The sequence below is a fragment of the Leptodactylus fuscus genome, chromosome 9, assembly GCF_031893055.1.
Source record: "Leptodactylus fuscus isolate aLepFus1 chromosome 9, aLepFus1.hap2, whole genome shotgun sequence".
NCBI lineage: Eukaryota > Metazoa > Chordata > Amphibia > Anura > Leptodactylidae > Leptodactylus > Leptodactylus fuscus.
The window spans coordinates 46,638,646-46,661,025 of record NC_134273.1 but is presented as its reverse complement, the minus strand read 5'-3'; the positions used below and the strand labels follow the sequence as shown (position 1 = coordinate 46,661,025).

Here is a 22,380-nt window from a genome sequence, read left to right as displayed (position 1 = left end):
CCCTTGCTGTTGGGGTTCCTCAGGGCTCGGTCCTCGGCCCCCTGCTCTTTTCTTTCTACACAGCCCCCATTGGACAAACCATCACCAGATTTGGCTTCAGGTACCATTCTTTATGCTGATGATACCCAATTATACACATCTTCCTGTGACATCACCCCTGCACTCATACAGAACACCAGTGACTGTCTTTCTGCTGTCTCTAATATCATGTCCTCACTCTATCTGAAACTAAATCTCTCTAAGACTGAACTACTGTTTCCACCATCTACTAGATCTGTTCCTGATATATCCATTGTAGTCTCAGGCCTTACTATAACTCCTAGGCAGCATGCCCACTGCCTCGGGGTTATGTTTGACGCAGACCTTTCCTCCACCCCTCATATTGAATCACTCGCATGTTCATGTTTCCTTACCAGAGATACATTAAAGACACTTATTGTCTCTCTGATTCATTCTTGCCTTGACTACTGTAACTCCTTACAAATCGGTCTTCCCCTCACTAAACTCTCCCCTCTACAATCTATTCTGAATGCAGCGGCCAGGCTCATCTATCAGGCTAGACGCTACAGCGATGCCTCTAGTCTGTGCCAGTCGTTACATTGGCTGCCTATTCATTATAGAATAAAATATAAAGTTATCACCCTCATCCACAAGGCTCTCCATAATGCTGCACCTCCCTACATTTCCTCCCTCATCTCTGTCTACCGCCCAACCCGTGTTCTCCGTTCACTCAATGACCTAACACTTACATCCTCTATTATCAGAACCTCCCATTCTCGTATACAAGACTTCTCCCGAGCTGCACCACTTCTCTGGAATGCTCTACCCCGGACAATCAGATTAACTCCCAATTTCTACAGTTTCAAACGCAAACTAAAGACACATCTTTTCAGACAGGCCTATCACAAAACTTTATAGGTCCAAGCTCCATCCACATGTTAAAGGACATGACTGTTGACGGCTCATAAAGTTTTAAGTTTGTGTAATAACCGTCACCTCTATTACAACATTGTCTGACCCCTGTATAAGCAATGCCGCCCCTGCTACCTCTTGTGTCACCCCCTCTACCTCATAGATTGTAAGCTCTTGCGAGCAGGGCCCTCAGTCCCATTGTGTGAAATGACTTTCTTTGTAATGTATCTTTCTGTCTGTATTTGAACCCTACAAATTGTACAGCGCTGCGGAATATGTCAGCGATATATAAAAATAAAATGTATTAGTATTAGTAGTAATTCTCCCCATTATTGTAAAACCCATGACTCAACTTTGGTACCTGAAGCGTTATCTATCCTATACTAGTTGTCTTGGGGTAACCCCACTGATCACTGTGAGACCCCAAGAACTCTGCCCCATCTAGTTATAGACCTTTGTACAGACAACTACAACTACTGCCTCTGCCTAAGGAGCAGCGCGGCGTCTCCGTTGTCTTGGTAACACACGCGTTATCAACGTCAGGAGGCAGCGTAATGTGTCGTCAACGCGTCCAAACGAATGCAAAACGAGGAGAGTGAGTTACGTGATGACGTCTTACTCACGCCCAAACACGGCGACCTCTGAGCGCTTGCGCCTTGGAAAGCGGCCCTGTTATTATTTATGTGGGGTCCAAGATGGCGGCGACACACAGGATAGTTAATGTAATGAAGCTGGTGGCGGCTCGCAGGACATAGGAGATTTGCCGTCACCAGCGCCCCGGCTACACGGGCTTGGAGATAAGGTAGAAGGAAAGCGGACGGTAGGCCGCCAGTTCAGTGGTCTCACGGAAGGTGCCCATCTGGGGAAAGAATGGCGGAGCCGCGCAGGGTGCCGTTCGTTAGTCTCTCACCCGTGAAGCCACGCGAGACTGTAGGGAGCTTGATAGCAGAGCAGCAGCGGAATACTGCGGCCTCGGCGGTAGTTCAGCGCTCCCAGGTAGCGAGAGCACAGCTTCCAGGTATGCAGCAGAGGCCTCCTCCACCGACCTCGCTACAACGGCCGCAGCGAGAAGCAGCCACTTCCTCCACCACGGTCAGGGAGGCCGGATCGTGTCCTGCCAAGGCCAACAGTAAAGCAGAGGAAGATAAGCCGAGATCGGAGAACACCATCAGGCTGGAGCTGACCCTCATGGACCCCACCGAGGAGAGCTGTGCAGAGTTCAGTTACCGGCTCCTGATGCAGAACGAGAAGAAGGCAGGCAACGTGCCAAGGGAAGAGGTGAGAGGCAGCACCGTGTCCATGCCACGATCCCCCATGTCCTGCTATACGTCTCATTCATCAGCTAGTGCCGGTGTGGTGTTATTAGGAGGGCATTCCCCTGGTCCCTGAGTGTGGCTGCTGTGAGAACGTGGAAATCAGTTCAGCATATGGAACTCTCTGTATGCCATGTGTGTATGCCATGCAGATCTGATGATCCTCCATTACTATATATTACTTCATAGTCAGAGGTCTGCTTCAATGAAGTTTGTTTAAAAGAATAAAACCACTTTATTGTTGGTGGAAAGTCTGCAGCATTCACAATAGTGGGTGAGAGGTTTCCAAATCACACGCTGCAAAATCTGCATGGAAATTAACCCCTGCAGATTTTGATGCGGTTTATGCTGCTTATTATAACCAAGGATTTCATCTCCTTTAATGAGCACTCTGAAATTCTTGGCAGATCTGCAGCTCAATCTGCATTTAACTTGCAGATTTTGCCATGAATTTGGTACTTTATTTTAGTTTTTTTGCTGATTTATGACTTGTGTGGATGTACCCTAAAGCTCTGTTCTCTCTGCCTTCAGAGGCTTCTATTGGAGCCTTTGTCAGTAGATTTGGTAAAATAACCATGAATGCAATCCTGTTCTTTCCAATATAATCACTAGGTCCATTAGGCATGGGTGGTATCTGCTGTATGATGGACCTAGTAGATTGTGTGAACATATCCTTAGAGCACCACATCTATTTTGTCCTAGCTAGAGAAGTATTCCAGTCTTACCCCCTTCCCCCTGTTGGAAATGAGGTGCTGTATATTGTAATGTTATTGCAGAATTTACTGACCGCTTTATTGTGTAGTTATATACTCCCCTCCATTGCACACAGTGGCCGAGATGTACTATTGTGGTTATGACTAAGTCACTGGGGTAAATATGGTGTATAAACTAGACTGCGCAGTCTAAAGATATGTCATATTCAAAGGGAGTCTATCATTGTCTAGATAGTTTTTTTTATTTTAACAAAGCATATCTTTACATAGCCTTTAGAAAGGCCATTGTAGGCATACATGTGTCTCCTTGATCCTCGCAGCCTTTTTTCAATGAAACTGGTTTTCTTCATATGCAAATGTATCTTCAGGGGGCGATATCCCTGTGCCCTGACCATCACTGCATCATCAGCCGGCCCCATTTCTCACCGCCCCTTCTTGAAAGACGATCCCTCCTTCAAGACCCCTTCTCTGCTTTCAGAGCAGCTAGGCACGTACACCACAGTGAAAAGGTGTAGGAGGAGGGATCGTCTTTCAAGAAGGGGCGGTGAGAAACTTAGGCGGCTAATGAAGCAGTGGTGCTTAGTACACAGGGATAACGCCCCCTCTGCTCCCTAAAGATTAATTTGCATATGCAGAAAACTGGTTCGAGGATTAATGGGGTATTCCCATGTCGCATACTCACCAGTCTTCATTGCTGTAAAATCTTCTGTCTTCCTGCTTTGTTGCGTCATTGGTGGGCGGGGTTACATATGCAAAGCCAGTGGCGAGATGCCGCTGGCCCTGTGTGCACACTCATATACCAGTCTAGCCTTCAAAATGTGAATACAGACCCAGCATCCGCCTCTCTCTATTACATCGGATGCCGGGTCTGTATTCGCATTGTGAAGGCTAGACTGGTCTCACCATCTATGAGCGTGCACGCAGGGCCAGCGGCATCTCGCGGCTGACTGTGCATATGTGAATACAGACCTGGCATCCGCTGTAATAGAGAGGCGGATGCCGGGGATGGTTAGACGCCGGCACAGATGCCTGCAACATCGCTATGCTCCTGCCGCTGCTGGCTTCATGCAGGGCAGGAGCATAGCGATGTTTCAGGCACCTGTACTGGTGTCTTAACCGTCCCCGGCATCCTCTTCTCTATTACAGCGGATGCCGGGTCTGTATTGACGGCCTCTCCCCCCCCAAAGGGTGAACTACCCCCCCTCCAGGCTCACTCCCGAGCACTTAGCTCCTCCTCCCTTCCCCCTGACAGCAGGCTGATACATCACTTGACTTATGACCAGATAAGTCAAGGGATGTGTCAAAAAAAATGAATAAAGTAAGATAGTGGACAAACAAAGCAGTTTTGCTGAAGCAGTGTATTTAGGAAAAGTCTTACATTCACATTAACAAGCAGTATAGATAGGATCCTTGTGATGGGACAACCCCTTTAAGGAAAGACAGGTATGCCTAGAATAGACTTTGTAAAGGCTATGTAAAGATATACTTAATTTAAAGGGGCTCTATCACTGGGAAAAGTCATTTTTAACTAATCACATCCTTGCATAGCCTTTAGAAAGTCTATTCCACACCTACCTTTAGTATGTAAATTGCCTCAGTGGTTTCTGAATAAGTCATTTTTTATTCACATTCTAATTAGACTGTTGCACAATACATCGTGCACTCCTCTCCTGTTGTTTCCTATGGGAGGCTGATGATGATGATTCAGCTTCCTGTTTGCCTCACACACATAGGAGATAATAGAAGAGAGGAGGCTGCTGGGAACTTCCTGTGCTGGCTGGAAGCTCATTAGCATATGAATAAAAACGAACTTATTCAGACACCACTGAGACAATCTACATACTAAAGGTGGGTGTGAAATAGCATTTCTAAAGGCTATGCAAGGATGTGATTAGATAAAAATGACTTTTCCCAGTGATAGAGCCCCTTTAAAAAAACAATCTAGGTAATGATAGACTCCATTTAATATCCAGGATCAGCCACTGATAAATCTGGTGATTTTTTAGTCGTTTGGGCTGGTGGGACATAACTTGAAAATAAATCTATAATTTATTTAGTAACATTACACTAAATAAGAGATTTATATCCTGAAGGGGTTGCAATTTTTACTGGATTGCCTTTTTTAAAGCTGTGTTCACATCTGTGCTGGAGTCTAATGGTCACAGAAATTGGTAGAGTGAAAAGTCCTGCATGGCGGACTCTTCTCTCATCCGCATTCAGCTTGAAAACAGCAGAGCCCAATTATAGTCAATGGCTGACTCGAACAACGGAGACCCGCACACCAAGGTGAAACGACCGTCAGTGCGGTATTTTATAGCTAAATTTACTCTTGTTTGTTTGCTTTGTCTGCCTTTTCTGTAAGTGGCCATTTCCATGTCAGGATTTTTATAGTGATGTTTGGATGGCTCTTTCACTGTCCATTAGTGATGGTCCCACTGCTTTGGGAAGCTTAGTAACATGTCCGATGATAACAACTTGTACGCTGCTGGGATTTAGAGTAACTATATAATACGGAGTTGTGTAATTTCCTAAGCCCACATGAAAGTGTCAGATGGCTAACACATCTGGTTTGTCATTGTCTAACTTGCCCTTGGCGGTATGTTCCTTTTTTTTCAGTAAATATAAATGTATACACTACCATTTATTCATGCAGTGCTTTACACTGCAGATGTAACACTATGGCTAGGGCCATTGAAGACGAATGTGCTAAAATAGAACATATACATGTAGAACATATACATGCTTGTTCTTCTGCAAGTTACTATGGCAAAGTTCAATGGATGCAGCTCACATGCATGCCGTGTTTCAGTAAATACTTACACATACGTACTTAATATTTACACATGCATTCACCAAGAAAGAATTCTTCAGCATCTTTCCTCATAATTCAGTGCTTGTGCTGTTCTTCTGTAATGTTCCCTGGAGATTTCGTTACTATTGCTCTGGTTAAGGGATGTGTCACAGTCTGGCACTTATAAAACAGTGTGAGAATGTGCAGGGACACCCCCAGTAGGTCTAGCAGCGCACCATCATCTTAAGAAAGGATTCTTCATTATGGTTATATTATGGGAAATACAGCTGTTTGCTATAGCAGACATGTCAGGAGAGGTCAGGTCTTCTTTAAGTCTCCTTCGCAGTGCTGCTGCTGTACATCATTGTGACTAATCCAGGGGTGCTCACACTTTTTCAGCATGCGAGCTACTTCTAAAATGACCAAATCAAAAGATCTACTTCTTACTTCTTGTGGGTGGGGCCTGGGCCACAGCATTGTCAGATTGACATTGGATCCCGGAGAGGTAAGTAACATTGTTTATTATTTTCTCTCACCTCCCCTGGGCCTCCGATTATTATACTCAGGGTCTGAAAAGGGTCTGAAAAGACCCCTGAATATAATAATAGTGGTAGTGGGATCGCGGCCTGGCCCGGGCCTATTCACTACCGACCGCCGCGGCCTATAGTACAAGGAGAAGGGGGGCGGCAGTGAACAGGTCCAGGGAGGTTGGTAAATAGGGGAATACTCCAGCGGCCTATTATAAAACAAACATAAAGTTCTCATACTTACTGACCTCGATGCTGCTGCTGCCGCCGCCGCATCCTTTTCTCCTGGCAGATGTCTGCGTATCAGCGTAGGTGGGGTGATGACGCTGCCTACGCTGAAACATAGACGTCTGAACCAGTGCAAGACTGGTTCAAACAAACAAACAAAAAAGTTAAAAAAAAAAAAAGTCAAGCGATCGACCAATACTTCCTTTGCGATCGACCGGTAGATCACGATCGACATATTGGACACCACTGGACTAATCCATTCTACAAGCAGGCTAAAATCTTTGACTGCATGTAACACTTTGTATGCCAATTAATGAAGATTTTTTTTTTTTTCCATTCATTATGTACCATAATTACATATCCACCAGGGTTTGTATAACCCTTGGACAAACCCATCAGATTTGGCTTGAAAAAAAGTATGTTGGTAGCTTTTCTTTAACATTAGTTATGGATTGATCTTAAATGTATCAGGTCGGAGTCACTTCCGGGTGTCACATAGTATTGCAGTTACTGATTTGTGATATGAACGTAAATGGAAAGTAACCTATAATTGTACTTTGCATTGTAGGTAAAAATTCCACCATCTAATGATCCGTTTAATGACGAAGAACGTGAAAGACTAGAAGTGGAAAGAATGGCAAAGAAATTTGAAGCGAAATATGTAAGTAGGTTTTTAGTTTTCTATTCCTGGTGCAAGCGAGTTACAGATGAAGGATCATCCATTATAGGTTTTTGCTCTTCTGTGGTGTACAAATACCTCTTTTATAATGAAACTATAAAAAGTACTCGCTTCTTCTCAAGTATAAGGTGTCAGTCTGTCTTTGTTCTCGTTGAATTTGTTCCAGGGGTGTCTGGGGGCAAATCCTATGCCATAAGCGAAGTCCAGTGTACTTTTGAAACAGCCAAAGCAACATTGTACCGCCAATGCACATATAGTTCTTTGTGGATCTAAAAGGTCCAACTTCAAGAGTAATAATTGAAAATTTTAACCCTTTCCTGCAAAATGACTTACAATGGAAAAAGTACAGAATTGTGGTATTTTCTTATAAGAGTATAAAAAAAAAGTTAATCACTAAATAATTTGTATTGCAAATATGGTGCCGATAAAAAAAAGACAGAAAATAGAATTAATTTTGCTAACAACCCCCCCCCCCCCCCCCCAAAAAAAAAAAAAAAAAGTAACCCAAAAACAAAATAGCTTCCCCAATTATAGTTACATAGTAGATGAGGTTATGGATGAAGACATCAGTCCAAAAAAGTGCCTATGCGAGTATAATTACAGGTCAAAATACATAAACCCAAATACATAAACATAATCTCAAATAATTAATTTTATTTATTGAATAAGTTAAACGCACTATTGTTAAAACATAATTAAAATTTATGAGAGGTGGAGGTCATGGCCACACCCAAGGTTCATACACATAAATATAAAGTGCAAATGTAAGGTGCTAATGTGTAAATTGTTTCTGAGGTGCCAGGATAAGATCCAAACCATATACTAATACATGAATAACAAAATTTCATCAAAGATAAAAACAACAATTATCCAAAATATATAATATAAATTTTATATATATTTCTCAAAATAATAGAACAATAACGAATTGTACCAGAAGCATATATGTCACATAAGTTAATATGTAAGGGGCGTACCTAGCACAGCATGGAAATACCGGTATATTATGTATACAAGAAAGTGCCTGTATAATACATGGAAAGTAATGGCGAGTATAAAAGGCAGCAAATTATAGACTGTTTAATCTACGCTGTACCATGGACTTAATACACAAAAAGTACCAAACATCATAACTATGAAGTGGATAACTACCCAGAATGAAGCTGCAACCTGCTTCTGCAGCCCCAACATGTGTTTCTCCCCTTGCTTCGTCATGTGACAAAGAAAAATAATGCAATGTTCTTAAGGCCAAAGATTCCTTAAATATGCAGGGTACTTTGTAATGCTCTGCAACTTTTTTTCATATTTTCCTTTCTTGCCTTCCAAATTTCATAACTTTTCTGTCAACATAGCTATGAGAGATCCTTATTGTTTAAGTGACAAGTTGTACTTTTATTTGGCACTATTTTCGGGTACATTTTGATTAGCTTTTATTAATATTTTTGGGAGGTCCATGTGAAAAAGCCACAATTTTACCATGTTTTGCATTTTGTTCCTATGAAGTTCACTCTACATTAAAAATTAATGATGGGTTATTACAATTATAGCATTGTCATATTTACCATATTTTTCTGACTATAAGACGCACTTTCCCCCCCGAAATTTGGAAGGAAAATGGGGGTGCGTCTTATAGTCCGAATGTGGACTATAAGGGGGGAGGAGAAGTGGAATAGCAAGCATCGCCACACTCCTGCTGCTGTTGGCTTCCTGCAGCGGCAGGAGTGTGGCAATACTGCGGGCCCTAGTAGCTAAAACCCTCCCCGACATTCACCGTTCTATTACAGCGGATGCCGGGTTTGTAAAGCCAATGGCTGCTGCTCTACTGCAGAGCAGTCGCCATACCAACCGGGTAACGTACAGCAGAGATGCTGGAGCTAATGTCCGCGGTCAGAGTCTTCTCTGATCATGGGCATTAGTATTAAAGTCTAAAGTTTAAAAATCTCCCCCGGGGCTGCTACCCACCAGCCCCATACCTTTAAAATTGCAGGCCAGCTCCTGTGCGGTGTGGTCGCAGGAGCCGACCTGTTCCTAGGACAGCCGGTAACCTAATGAAGGCTCCCAGGCCTGTCATAACAACATACTATTGTGGCTGGTCTATGTATAGAATCTCCCATAGACAGCAATACACTTGTATTGCCGTCTATGGTACTTGCAGTCAATTGATTGCAGGTTCAAAGCCCCCTAGGGGGGGAGCTAATAAAATAGTAAAAAAAAAAAAGTTTAAAAAAATAAAATAAATAAAACTTCTAAATCACCCCCTTTCTCTAGAATACATATAAAAGTAGAAAATTACTGTGAAACGTACATATTAGGTATCCCTGTGTCCCAAAATGCCCAGACTACTTTTTTTTTTTTTTCCTGTACGGTGACTGTCAAAATCAAAAGTGCCAAACCGCCGTGTTTTTTTTCACCGTCTTGCCTCTCATTTAAATCAAAGATGATTTAAGCAATAGACAGTTCCCAAAATGGTAGAACTAAAAAGTACACCTGACCCCGCAAAAAAAAAAAACGCTCTATGCATCCCCGTACAGCTGCAGGGTCACCTGTCAATGTAGTACTACTCCCAAATATTAAATATTTTATCATTTTTTGCTTTAAAAATGTTTTCTCTATTTTCTTCCTCTAAAACTTAGGTGCATCTAATAGTCCAAAAAATACGTTATATTGGTTTTATTCTGTTTATAGAGTTAATTTATAAATCGGCATTTTTCGAAAATGAACACGTTTTCTAGGGTCACCTTATTTTGTCGCCTATAACTTTTCTTTTTTTTTTTTTTTTTTTTTTTTAACTGTTTTGTTGGCAGAGATATGTTAAGCTATGGCAACTAAAAATGTGAAACGGTCCGAATTATATGGGGTTGCAGGTGTGTCAGTACGTTGTCAGCTGCATGTTATGAGTAATGCCCACAGTACGTCATAGTATAGGATCGGTGTAAGAAAAAAAAAATTCTGTTCTGCTCATAAAACATTGAATCTCTGGTTAAAAGATAAAAAATGTATTGATTGTAAACTAGAAGTACCATGCCCTTCTAGAATGTATCTGGTCCTGAAGGGATCTTGCTAGGGGCTAAAGCATCCAGTACCTTTGGCCCAATGACTCATGGCTACCACTTCCCACATTGTTTCTAGGGCTAGGTAAGTTCTTTTCCAGTACTTGTGAATATGTATTACTTACTTGCTTATGCTCCATACTTGCTTTGTGAGTAAGCAGCTTGTAACTGGTGTGATGCTTGCTGTCACTTTGCAGTTCTCCAGAGTTTTGGGAAAGGATTATAGTAACTAGTGTCCGCTGACTCTTCAACCCAGCTCCGGAAAAAGTGGCAATTTATTTATTTTCTTTGCTTACAGGGTGTGAAAGGTCACCGCCACCGGAAGGATCGTATGCAGGATCTTATTGACATAGGTTATGGCTATGATGAGACAGATCCCTTTATTGATAATTCTGAGGCAGTAAGTGTGTTCTAGGAAAACTTTTTTTTATTTTTATTTTTTTGTATGTGTGCAAGAAATGAGACAAACATAGGTGGCCATTCATTCCCTCAAAACTTGAGTTGAAGCAGAATACAGTAGTGATGCATCGGCAAAGCTCTGCATGCCGAAAATGTACTGTTAAGCACAAGGGAGTTTTTTGTATTTTTTTTTTTCTTAACTTTTTTCAAAAACTGATATTTGCCTTGTTTGAGGATAGCATAAGCTGGAGACTTCCATTCAGAGGTTGCTTTCAGAGTACTGCTGAAGTATACATTTGACTCTTGCATTCAACCTCTTGCTTATGGACAGCCATACAATGCACTTCGCTTCACTGCAGTGGAAGTGAAATATACTTTAGATTTTGTCTGTTTTAATACAATCAAAATATAGTACTCTAATTTCAGGAAAAAAACAATGGACTGCATCTAAACAAACGTTTTTTTTTTCTCCTTCTCCTCACTTTTAGTATGATGAATTGGTTCCAGCTTCATTGACTACAAAATATGGGGGGTTTTATATCAACACTGGAACTCTGCAGTTTCGTCAAGCTTCAGATTCTGAAAATGAAGATTTTGTTGAAAGCAAAAAACACAAATCATCGAAAGTAAGTAGGCAGTTATTCCCCTTTCCCATCCATCATACATTTAAAAAAAAAAGAAAAAAACAATTGTGCTATTCCTCTTATCCTTCGTGAATATTTCTAAATAGATGAACAATTGGATGTTAGCATTTCCTTTGTCAAAAGGTTGTGTCCCCACAAATCTTTGTTTTGGTACCGTGTTAGCCAGTGGTTATAAAATATAGAAAACCAAAAAACTTTGCAAGTCTTCAGTAGGTGATACCTTTTTTAATGGCTAACTCATAATGATGACAGAATGACGTTTCGAAGCTTCCTCTGAGCTTCTTTTTCAGATATAACTAAAATCCCCACAATCTGGCGCTCTGAGCACAAATTAGGGAATGTCAGACATGGTAGGGACAACAACATCAACGGGTAAGTTATTCGTCAATTTATTCATACATGGCTTTATAAGAGAGAAGCTCCAAAATATAGTTTATTGGCAGTGTGGCTTTTTGAGAGTTAGGGTTGGTTCACACTAGCGCTTGTATTCCGTCCGGAAGGAGTCTGCATGGACACCCCCTGGACGGAATACAATCTCAATTTGAAGTGATGTGCTGTCAAAGCACACGGACCCCATAGACTATAATGGGCTCCGTGTGCTTGCCACGCACTGCCCGCTCAAATCGACTTCTTCCGGATGGAATACAAGCGCTAGTGTGAACCAACCCTTACTGTGTTCCACATGGGAAAAAAAAAACCCCACAAACAACAAAGCCTCAGCACTATACACTCATTTATTACAATTGGAGTGGCTGATGCACTTTTTCTTTTTTTTTTTTTAAATTTGTGTCCAGCTTGTCAAGACACGCACACACTCTTAAATAAGTACAAAAAATGGAGTGCACTGAGCGGATCGCCAATTAAAGTGGATATACCACGACTAGATGTACGACCAGGTTACTATGAGCGGCAGTTCTATTCACGTCCCCTAGGACAGGGGAGTGGCAAAGTAAAACAATAAACCAGTTTGGGTAAAACCCAAAAAAATATATAGAAAACTGCGCTGAACCTATATCTGTCAATATTGACAGGCACAGGATTGAGCACTGCAGACCTGCCTACCTTTGGACCACAGGTTCAACTTTGCTCTTACCTTGTATCACTTGACAAAGGGGGTGGTTACCCCGAAACGCTGGCATATCAGCGTCGTGTGTATTTTTATTTAGTGTCTTCAATAAAAACCTGTTTTTTACCGATATAGGTTCAGCGCAGTTTTCTATATATTTTTTTGGGTTTTACCCAAACTGGTTTATTGTTTTACGCACACACTCTGTCAGACAACCAGCTGGGTTCACAACTGCATTTGGGGATTCTGCCCCCCCCCCCTTCCCCCACTTTCAACTTGAAAACGTTTTATGAAGTGTGGCTTTAATGACACAAAGTTGGCACAACGTTTTGGTAAATTGAAACTACCATTTTATTTAACCCCTAGGTGCACCACATTGTAACTGTATGTCGTGGAGAGTGACCCTCAGTGTTTAATCACAGGACGTACTGGGGAAATAGTAGGGAATTTGGTGATCCCATTGTCCTCTACACAGCTTACATATTCACTCTTCACCATCCGCTGTGCATTCCTGCCTGGGATACTATTGCTCACTACACCCCCTATTAAATTCTTTTAGGGGTGCAGTATTTACAATGGGGTCACTCCTTAGGGGATTCCACATTTCTGGTACTTTAGAGACTCTGCAAACATGACATGGCGTCCAGATACCAAACATCTAAATCTGCGCCCTACTGTGTGCGCAAACCTCAGTTTACACCCACATGTGAGGTATTTCTGTGCTCGGGAGAAATTGTATAACAAACTGTAATGTGCATTTTCTCCTTTAACCCCTTGTTAATGTGTTAATTTTAGGACTAAATGAATGTATTTAACAAAAAAAAAAAATCTAAGTTTTGCCTTCATATTATTTTAATTCCCGTGAAATGCTTAAAAGTATAATAAAATTCCCATATACTGTTTTGAATTATTTGAGTGGGAAGTTTAGAAAATGGGGTGATTTATGGGGGGTTTCTAATATAAAGGCCTTTCAAAGCCCCTTTGTAACTGAATTATTCCCTTAAAAATTTTTTTTGTAAATTCTCTTGAAAAATCCTGTTAGACTATAAGCCTTAAAACGTCCACAAAAATTAAAGGAATGTTTAAAATTTGTCAACATAAGGCAGAGATATGGTAAATTATGTTTATTAACGAATTTGGGTGGTATAACTATGAAAATTGCTTTTTTTTTTTTTTTTTTGTCAAAATTTTCACCAAATTTCCTATTTTTTCATCAATAAACATATTGACCCAAATTTGCAACAAACATGGAGTAAAATGTGTCACAAAAAATGCCCACAAAATCTCCTGGAAACGTTAAACCGTTCCAAAGTTATCACTGCATAAAGTGTCGCGTGTCATATTTGAAAAATGGGGCTGTGTCATAAAGTCCAAAACTGGCTGAGGCACCAAGGGGTTAAAGGGGTTCTCCAGGGCTAAGGAAATGTAACTGAAGGCAGGAAATGCTTTTTATATAAGTGAATAAACATAAGAGTACCTTTTTATGTGTATTTGGTTCATTTTTACCGTTCCTCATATTCTCAGGCTCTGCCGTACCTGTTTATGGAAGTGTCAGCACTTTCCAGTCAGCCCTTCCCAATATCTGCCCACTCCACCTCCTAGTAGTATTTCTTTCATGCCCAGTACACACCCTCTGATGTACTCCCAAATCTATGCATCTACTTTACTACCAGCCTGTCAGTTTTTTTTCACTCCAGTGTACTGAGTTACAGTGAGAAAGAAAATGATGCAATAGTATTCCACGACATTCGGGTGCTGTCTCTGAGTTTCATCTGTTTTTCACAGATTCATTACTAGATGATACTGGGAAGGGGACTAGCTTTTTCTTGTAGCCACCACCTTCTAGATTATATTTTAATAGAATACCCCTGATGCCTCAAGATGTGCAAGTCACAACAAGGATAGCAGTTGATTTTCCTGGGAGTGGCTTATCTGGACATTTTTATTTATCAGTTTTGTTCTATTTTAGGTATCCAAGTTGAAAGATGATGATCGGTCACTTAAGAAGCGTAAAAGGAAAGAAGACCCAGGGGAGAAGGAAAAACCATCAAGAAAACTGAAAGTCTCAAAATCAATGGGGTACATGGAACTTCTGTTTGACTCCTCTTTATACTCTAAACAACATGTTATAGCGAATATTTCATCTCTTTGCCTCTCCCTTTTACCTTTAAATGATCTAGAACATATTGTTTTTAAATATCATGAAAGGTTTCAATTAATGGACAGAAAACTGGTTTCACACATAAATTTGGAGATGAGCGTGAGGAGGTCTTCTGTCTCAGATTCCTCTCCAAATTCTGTCCCTGTGGCTTTGCCTTTCTGCTGTAGGCTTGCTCGCTAGTTGGCCTCAGACTTATTACTGTGAGGCTCACGCTGTCGGTTCAGTGGCGAGATCTCGCATGGCTCTTCTTTTTTTAAATGCCCTGAAAAAGACGTACCTATCTGTGCATTTCGTTGAAGACAATGGGATACGGGATACAGCTTCTTACCAGAGTTTGTAGCTGGTTTTGAGGTGGAGTGCACCTCAAAATTTAGCGCCAAATTCTTCCATGTGAATGGCCCTAAGGGCTTATATTTTCTTTTCTAATAGACTTTTTGTAACTTTAAAGGTAATAACCTTTATTTGCTGAAATTGGAATATATCCCCTATAATTTCCTGACCTATGCCTGTTTCTGTTTCTCAAAGATTCTGCCAAGATTGACACTTATCAATACAATGGAAGATAAGTGTGATTCAAATGGAGCTCTATACTTGGCTATCTTTTGCAGCCCCTTAGAGTTTGTATGGAGTAGCAGTGCGCATGTTCAGCTGCATGTAAAAGTTAGGCATACTTGTGACCAGTGGGGCCATAACTGCTGGAATCTATATATCGGTCATAAGTTTCAAACTTTAGACCAGAAGAGCTAGATTATGTAAGTTCTTCTATTTAACCCCCAACTGTTTTCCCAAGTTCTGCTGTAGTTTAGCCCAAGCAGAAATCAGGGGCAGTGTATACTCCAACATTGTAGCAATACAGATTAAAAGGCTGCCATAGCAAAAACAAGCCCTCAGCCACATCAGCAGGAAAATAAAAATGCTATGGATCTTGGAATGTAGTGACATAATTTTAAATTTTAATGTTTTTTTTTTCTATTAAGACAAAAGTTTTTATTGTTCAAAAGTAGTAAAACATAGCAAACTATACACATCTTGTATTGTTAAAATAATAGTGACTAAAAATGAAGGTACCGTACATATTTTTTTATACTACAGTACGAATATTCCTGTTTGTATAATGTGAAGGTCCACAATTTCCCATTATACTTTGAATCAACTCTTCACGGTTTTCTAGATCTTTGCTGCTGTGATACATGGTTTACTTCTGATGGATAAAGATCAGTCCATGGTCGTGTGCTGGCCATACGGCTGCACAGCTTATTACAGTCACCACACAGTAATTGGCTCTACTTTGTAATGAGCCTTGGGCTGAATTGTATCCACTGGAGGTGAACCAAGAATGACAGCAAGCAGAGAGCTAGAAACATGAGAGGAATTGATAAAGAAAGTATATTGGAAAATGATCTAATCTTTCCTTTTACAAAGAGTAACATTTATTTGCTGAAACTGGACAAATCCTTTTAAGATTCCTCCTGTTTGCAGGACAGAATATGTCAACGTCTACCAGTCCCACGCTGAAAAAAGTGAAGGCTACCCCTCAGTATGTCTGCGCTACAAATTCTGAGCGGGTGTTGTCTGCTTCAAAAATGGTTCTACTGGTAGAGACCGCATAGTTGTATGTAAAGTGGGGCTTGTTGGAGATTTTTAATTTACACCTGTTTCTTTTAGGGTTGTTGCTTTTAATGCACACAAGCCTGACAAAAAGAAGAAGAAGCTGTACAAAGACTCCATGGCTCTTGCTGCAATGCTTCAGAAATTTCAGAAGGAGAAAGATGCAATGCGAAAAACTGAAATCAAACAGAACCCACCAACTGTAACAGTAGTCTCAACCCCTCCTAAATCCATCACCGCTCCTGTTTCCAATGATTTATCGGATCTCACTCTTGCTAATGACCCTGTCCTTGCCATCTTTGGAGGTGGTAGTGAGCGAGAGCTTTTACAGGAGGCAGAGTGTGCCCTTGAAATGCTTGGAGATTTTGACTTTGATAAACTATTGGATTCGGCCTCCAATGACAGTCCTGCAGTTTCAGATCAGGGTGAGAATGGCAACATTGTACAGTCAACAAATCCAACCCAGATGCAGACACCAAAACAAATCCCACCTCTTCCTGACGGTCTTCCAGCTCAGCTGGAAAAAAGAATTGAAGATCTGCGGGTGGTAAGTGTTTAAGACACTGCGTTATGTAAGAATTTGATTATGTAAGTGTTTTCGTTTTCATCATTATGTTACTCTGTTTTTCCCTAGGCAGCGAAAATGTTTGATGAAGAAGGCCGTAAGAAGTTTTTCACTCAAGAAATGAATAACATTTTGTTAGAGTATGTAAATTTTTATTCATTTATATATATATTTTTTAACAGTGCATAGTTAAAGTGTACCTGAGCATGTTTAATAAGTAGCAGTCTGCCCCTCCCCTATCCATTATAACTAGTTAGGTTTGTATACATGTAATTCTTATAGGATTATCTATACAAGAGAAAGCACATCGGGATCAGGAACTCCGAACTGCAAAGGCATGACACAAGAAAAGAACAATCTAATAGATTTTTGTGAATTAACAAATAGAACACTGTTTTTGAAAGCATTCTTACTTTGCAGCATTTTTTTCCCATACTTGCCTAAAACTTTTTCTCACCTCTGTATACTTATTAGTGGTAAGGCCAGCTATTCTTCTTTTAAAGTGTAGCTAAAGTTTCGGTCAACTTTTGATTCCTGGCAGTTGTCAATCTATTTTGTAACATACTTTATTAACACATTTTGGATCCTTTCTATGAAATCCTCCATTTTTCACTCTCTCCCTTGCTTCGGTATTAGGAGCTGTTCCTGCCTCTCACTGAATGTTACGGTTTACTGGAGGGTAGTGCAGAGTAGTGTAATATGTATAGAAAATGAAGGGAGGGTCACTTCAATATTATAAAACGTACTAACTTACTTTTTGGTGTGATACGAAAAAGTAGATTCTCTACTAAGACTGCAGTGCTATCTAAATTATTTCCAGAGTTGAAAACACAGATTGGAATTTTTTTTTTTAATCATATATTATACATATACACTCACCGGCCACTTTATTAGGTACACCTGTCCAACTGCTCGTTAACACTTAATTTCTAATCAGCCAATCACATGGCGGCAACTCAGTGCATTTAGGCATGTAGACATGGTCAAGACAATCTCCTGCAGTTCAAACCGAGCATCAGTATGGGGAAGAAAGGTGATTTGAGTGCCTTTGAACGTGGCATGGTTGTTGGTGCCAGAAGGGCTGGTCTGAGTATTTCAGAAACTGCTGATCTACTGGGATTTTCACGCACAACCATCTCTAGGGTTTACAGAGAATGGTCCGAAAAAGAAAAAACATCCAGTGAGTGGCAGTTCTGTGGGCGGAAATGCGTTGTTAATGCCAGAGGTCAAAGGAGAATGGCCAGACTGGTTCGAGCTGATAGAAAGGCAACAGTGACTCAAATAGCCACCCGTTACAACCAAGGTAGCCAGAAGAGCATCTCTGAACGCACAGTACGTCGAACTTTGAGGCAGATGGGCTACAGCAGCAGAAGACCACACCGGGTGCCATTCCTTTCAGCTAAGAATAGGAAACTGAGGCCACAATTTGCACAAGCTCATCAAAATTGGACAATTGAAGATTGGAAAAACGTTGCCTGGTCTGATGAGTCTCGATTTCTGCTGCGACATTCGGATGGTAGGGTCAGAATTTGGCATCAACAACATGAAAGCATGGATCCATCCTGCCTTGTATCAACGGTTCAGGCTGGTGGTGGTGGTGTCATGGTGTGGGGAATATTTTCTTGGCACTCTTTGGGCCCCTTGGTACCAATTGAGCATCGTTGCAACGCCAAAGCCTACCTGAGTATTGTTGCTGACCATGTCCATCCCTTTATAACCACAATGTACCCAACATCTGATGGCTACTTTCAGCAGGATAATGCGCCATGTCATAAAGCTGGAATCATCTCAGACTGGTTTCTTGAACATGACAATGAGTTCACTGTACTCCAATGGCCTCCACAGTCACCAGATCTCAATCCAATAGAGCATCTTTGGGATGTGGTGGAACGGGAGATTCGCATCATGGATGTGCAGCCGACAAATCTGCGGCAACTGTGTGATGCCATCATGTCAATATGGACCAAAATCTCTGAGGAATGCTTCCAGCACCTTGTTGAATCTATGCCACGAACAATTGAGGCAGTTCTGAAGGCAAAAGGGGGTCCAACCCGTTACTAGCATGGTGTACCTAATAAAGTGGCCGGTGAGTGTACATATCCTAATCCCGACTGTGTGTTTAACTATTGATATCTCTGGAAATAAATTTAAATAGCATTGGTCCCTAGCGTTAGTGTCACAGAAGAGAATATCCTCTTTCATGTGACTCAAAAAGCAAGTTTGTATGTTTTATAATGTCCGAGATATAACTGTTTGAAGTGACCTTCCCCTATCCTCACTTTCTCTACATGTTACGCAGCCCAGTACTCCTGTATACAGTAACATTAAAGGGAATTTCCCATCTCACGGTTTCAACAGCTTTGCCTGTTGTCTCTTCTCACTTCCTGTATTTCTCCACCACCTTGCTGAACAGGACACTGAAGTATCACAATATTTATGCAGATCAGATAATATGCATATGCTTGGAGGACTCAATGTTATCTGTGTGTTTACATATCAGCAAACTTCAATTAGCTAAACTGATTGTCCTGCTAGCAAAGCTGTAGATAACAGTGAGAGCAGTGAGTGAGGTCACTTGTCCTGTCACACAAGTCCGTGGTTATGGTAAGGCTGTGTAAACAATGGAAGGAATAAGTTCACATAGCAGGCAAACAAAGCAGCATTTCTAAAACTTGAAAGTGAAAAAAATCAGGATTTTACAGAAAAGATCCAAAATTTGTTAATAAAGTATATTACAAAACATATTAGACACATTTACTGCCAGGAAATCAAAAGTTGTCTGAAAGATTACTTAAGCTTTAAAGTATACAAAATATGCATTATTGAGTTTTGTCAGGAGATGCCACTGATAGATTTCTGAGTGGAGATGTTGGAGCACTGTACCCTTTTGTTTTCTGCATTGGAGATATTGTGATACCAGTTTTGATTATAGTCCTATTGCAGCCTGAATATTGCAGTTTCTGCTTTGCAGCCCCTTTTGTTCTTTAATCTATGGAGGTTACAGCATTTGCACATACAACCGAAAGCATCAAAAGCTCACTAACTGAGAATCCTGTACCGGATTCCCCATTAGTGAGCGATCTGGGCCACATGATAAATGTCCTTGGCGGACCGCGTGTAATCCGCGGGACGTAGTTTGAGGACCCCTGCCTTAATCTGAAGTATACAAATAAGAGATACAGTAGTTGCTGGCCGCTTAGTAGAGAGTATTATCACTAGCCCTACTGACAGTCCAAACACGTGCTACTTTGGGATCACCCTGAATTTACACCTGGGTTTCAGTGTGTGCTGTTCAGAAGTGGAAAGAAAGTAGGATATAAGTATATGCATACTTATCTTTGTAGCCTTTAGGAATCTATTAGCTCACTGGCTGAGACCACCTACCCTTTCTTAAACTGAAATCCTGGCTTGAGTTAAATACTTTCTGCTTATGGGTAGAGCAGATTAGGCAGAAATGGGCGTAAGCCTTTTCAAGAAATGGCTGCCAATTATTACACATTTCTTAATGAGGAAATTAAGGGAAGGGTCTCTCCTTTCCTCTATGCCTCTTAGTACTTGCTACAAAACTGGTTTGGAAATTTGGGATGTTTTGAACTATCTGGGCCATAGCTATCTCTCCTTTTTGTGCTGCTTATTACTTGGCATTTTTTCTTTTGTATTTGAAATACCTATAAATCAAAATGTTTGTTTGAAGTTATAGTAGTTTTCTGGCCCTAAAAAGGATTTTTCACACTGACCTCTCCAAATAATAGATCATCTACTATTTGATCTGTGGGGTCCAACATGTGGACCCTGCTCAGATCAGCTGTTCTGACAGTCTCCAGAAGTTGCAGCAGTGGGATTAGGAGCAAGTGCAGTGGCTTCTATTCACATAATATGAACGACATTGGTATTCCCCATAACAAACGGTTTATAGTGGACAGGCCTCTACTGTTACCTAAATGTAACCTCTATTGTTACTTAAATAGAAATAGCTGCACTGTCTCCACTTTAACTGTTGTGACTCAGGTAATACCTGTTTCATTTCCATTCTGCAGCAAAGTCTGTTGGATTCACTTTTTGGCACTGTGATGTTGAAAATCGGAGTGAAAATCAGTGACACATTTGACATGCTTTGTATACTGCTGCATGCCCACAAAGATTTTGTCTGGTTTTAACACCCCATCCTCAACCTATTTTTATTTATGTAATTTATTTATTTATTTGTATATAATTTGCTAAAGTTCTGTAATACTTGAGTAGTTTGTTGTGAACCTAAATTGCAAAGTGACTGAATTCTATAAAGAATGCACATTCTGTAATATGGATATGTAAATTGATTGTGAACCTGCAGAAATTCATTAATCTGAACCCTAGTCATTTTCTGACAGCATTGAGTTACAGCTGCAAGAACTCGGCCCAGCAAATAGAAATGGAGTTTATGGTTATATTGAAGCATTTGTACCATGCACTAAGGATACTCTTGTCAAACGACTTAAGAAACTACACCTTCACATCCAGGTATTTGTATGCACTTTATATTTCTCTATCTTGTTTAATGATGTTGAAAATCTTGTAGTGCGCCACTTGTGTATTACTGAATTACACTATGTGACCAAAAGTATCCAGGCACTTGGCTGAAAATGGCTTACAAGTTCGTGGCGCCCTTCATCGGTAATGCTGGAATTCAATATGGTGTTAGCCTACACTTAGCCTTGATGACAGCTTCCACTCTCGCAGGCATACGTTCAATCAGGTGCTGGAAGGTTTCTTGGGGAATGGCAGCCCATTCTTCAGGAGTTCTGCACTGAGGAGAGGTATCGATGTAGGTCGGTCAGGCCTGGCACGAAGTCGGCGTTCCAAAACATCCCAAAGGTGTTCTATAGGATTCAAGTCAGGACTCTGTGCAGGCCAGTCCATTACAGAGATGTTATTGTCGTGTAACCACTCCGCCACAGGCCGCACAGTATGAACAGGTGTTCGATCGTGTTGAAAGATGCAATCGCCATCCCCGAATTGCTCTTCAACAGTGGGAAGCAAGAAGGTGTTTAAAACTTCAATGTAGGCCTGTGCTGTGATAGTGCCACGCGAAACAAGGGGTGCAAGCCCCCTCCATGAAAAACACGACCACACCATAACACCACCGCCTCCGAATTTTACTGTTGGCACTACACATGCTGGCAGATGACGTTCACCGGGCATTTGCCATACCCACACCCTGCCATCGGATCGCCACATTGTGTACCGTGATTCGTCACTCCACACAATGTTTTTCCACTGTTCAATCGTCCAATGCTTACGCTCCTTACACCAAGCGAGGCGTCGTTTGGCATTGACCTGTGTGATGTGTGGCACCCAATCACCTGACCACATTCGAAGTCCTTGAATTCCGTGGAGCGCCCCATTCTGCTCTCTCACAATGTCTACTGAGGTCGCTGATATGGAGTTCCTGGCAGTAGGTGGCAGCACAATGCACCTAATATGAAAAACGTTTGGTTTTGGGGGGTGTCTGGATACTTTTGATCACATAGTGTATATATAATACACTCTGGAATTTTACTAGGCTAGAATCGCGACACACAATAGACTGAGTGGGAAAACAATTAAGACCTTTTACAGGCTTTTGCAAAATGTTTACTTTGAAAGAATTTAACACATTTGTGTTTATAGTACATGTGTCTCTGAGGCCCCATTTATACATGCGCTTGAGTCATTCTGTTCCCCTATTTGCATGAAATGTGCAGA

The 22,380-nt window shown here is 41.1% G+C and overlaps 1 protein-coding gene across 2 annotated transcripts in view; it reads left to right on the top strand.

The window, feature by feature from the left end:
* Window positions 1-1,524: 1,524 nt before the first annotated feature.
* UBN2 (ubinuclein 2) overlaps window positions 1,525-22,380 on the top strand; it is a 37,869-nt gene continuing 17,013 nt past the window's right edge. The window contains exons 1-8 of one of the 2 annotated variants that reach the window (XM_075286324.1): window positions 1,526-2,190; window positions 7,053-7,145; window positions 10,512-10,613; window positions 11,101-11,238; window positions 14,292-14,401; window positions 16,149-16,638; window positions 16,726-16,796; window positions 21,027-21,156. In XM_075286324.1, coding sequence (XP_075142425.1) covers window positions 1,783-2,190; window positions 7,053-7,145; window positions 10,512-10,613; window positions 11,101-11,238; window positions 14,292-14,401; window positions 16,149-16,638; window positions 16,726-16,796; window positions 21,027-21,156 — 1,542 coding nt within the window. In that variant the 5' untranslated portion in view covers window positions 1,526-1,782. Of the gene's footprint in view, window positions 2,191-7,052; window positions 7,146-10,511; window positions 10,614-11,100; window positions 11,239-14,291; window positions 14,402-16,148; window positions 16,639-16,725; window positions 16,797-21,026; window positions 21,157-22,380 lie in introns of both variants that reach the window. The other variant, XM_075286326.1, reaches the window with a different exon arrangement.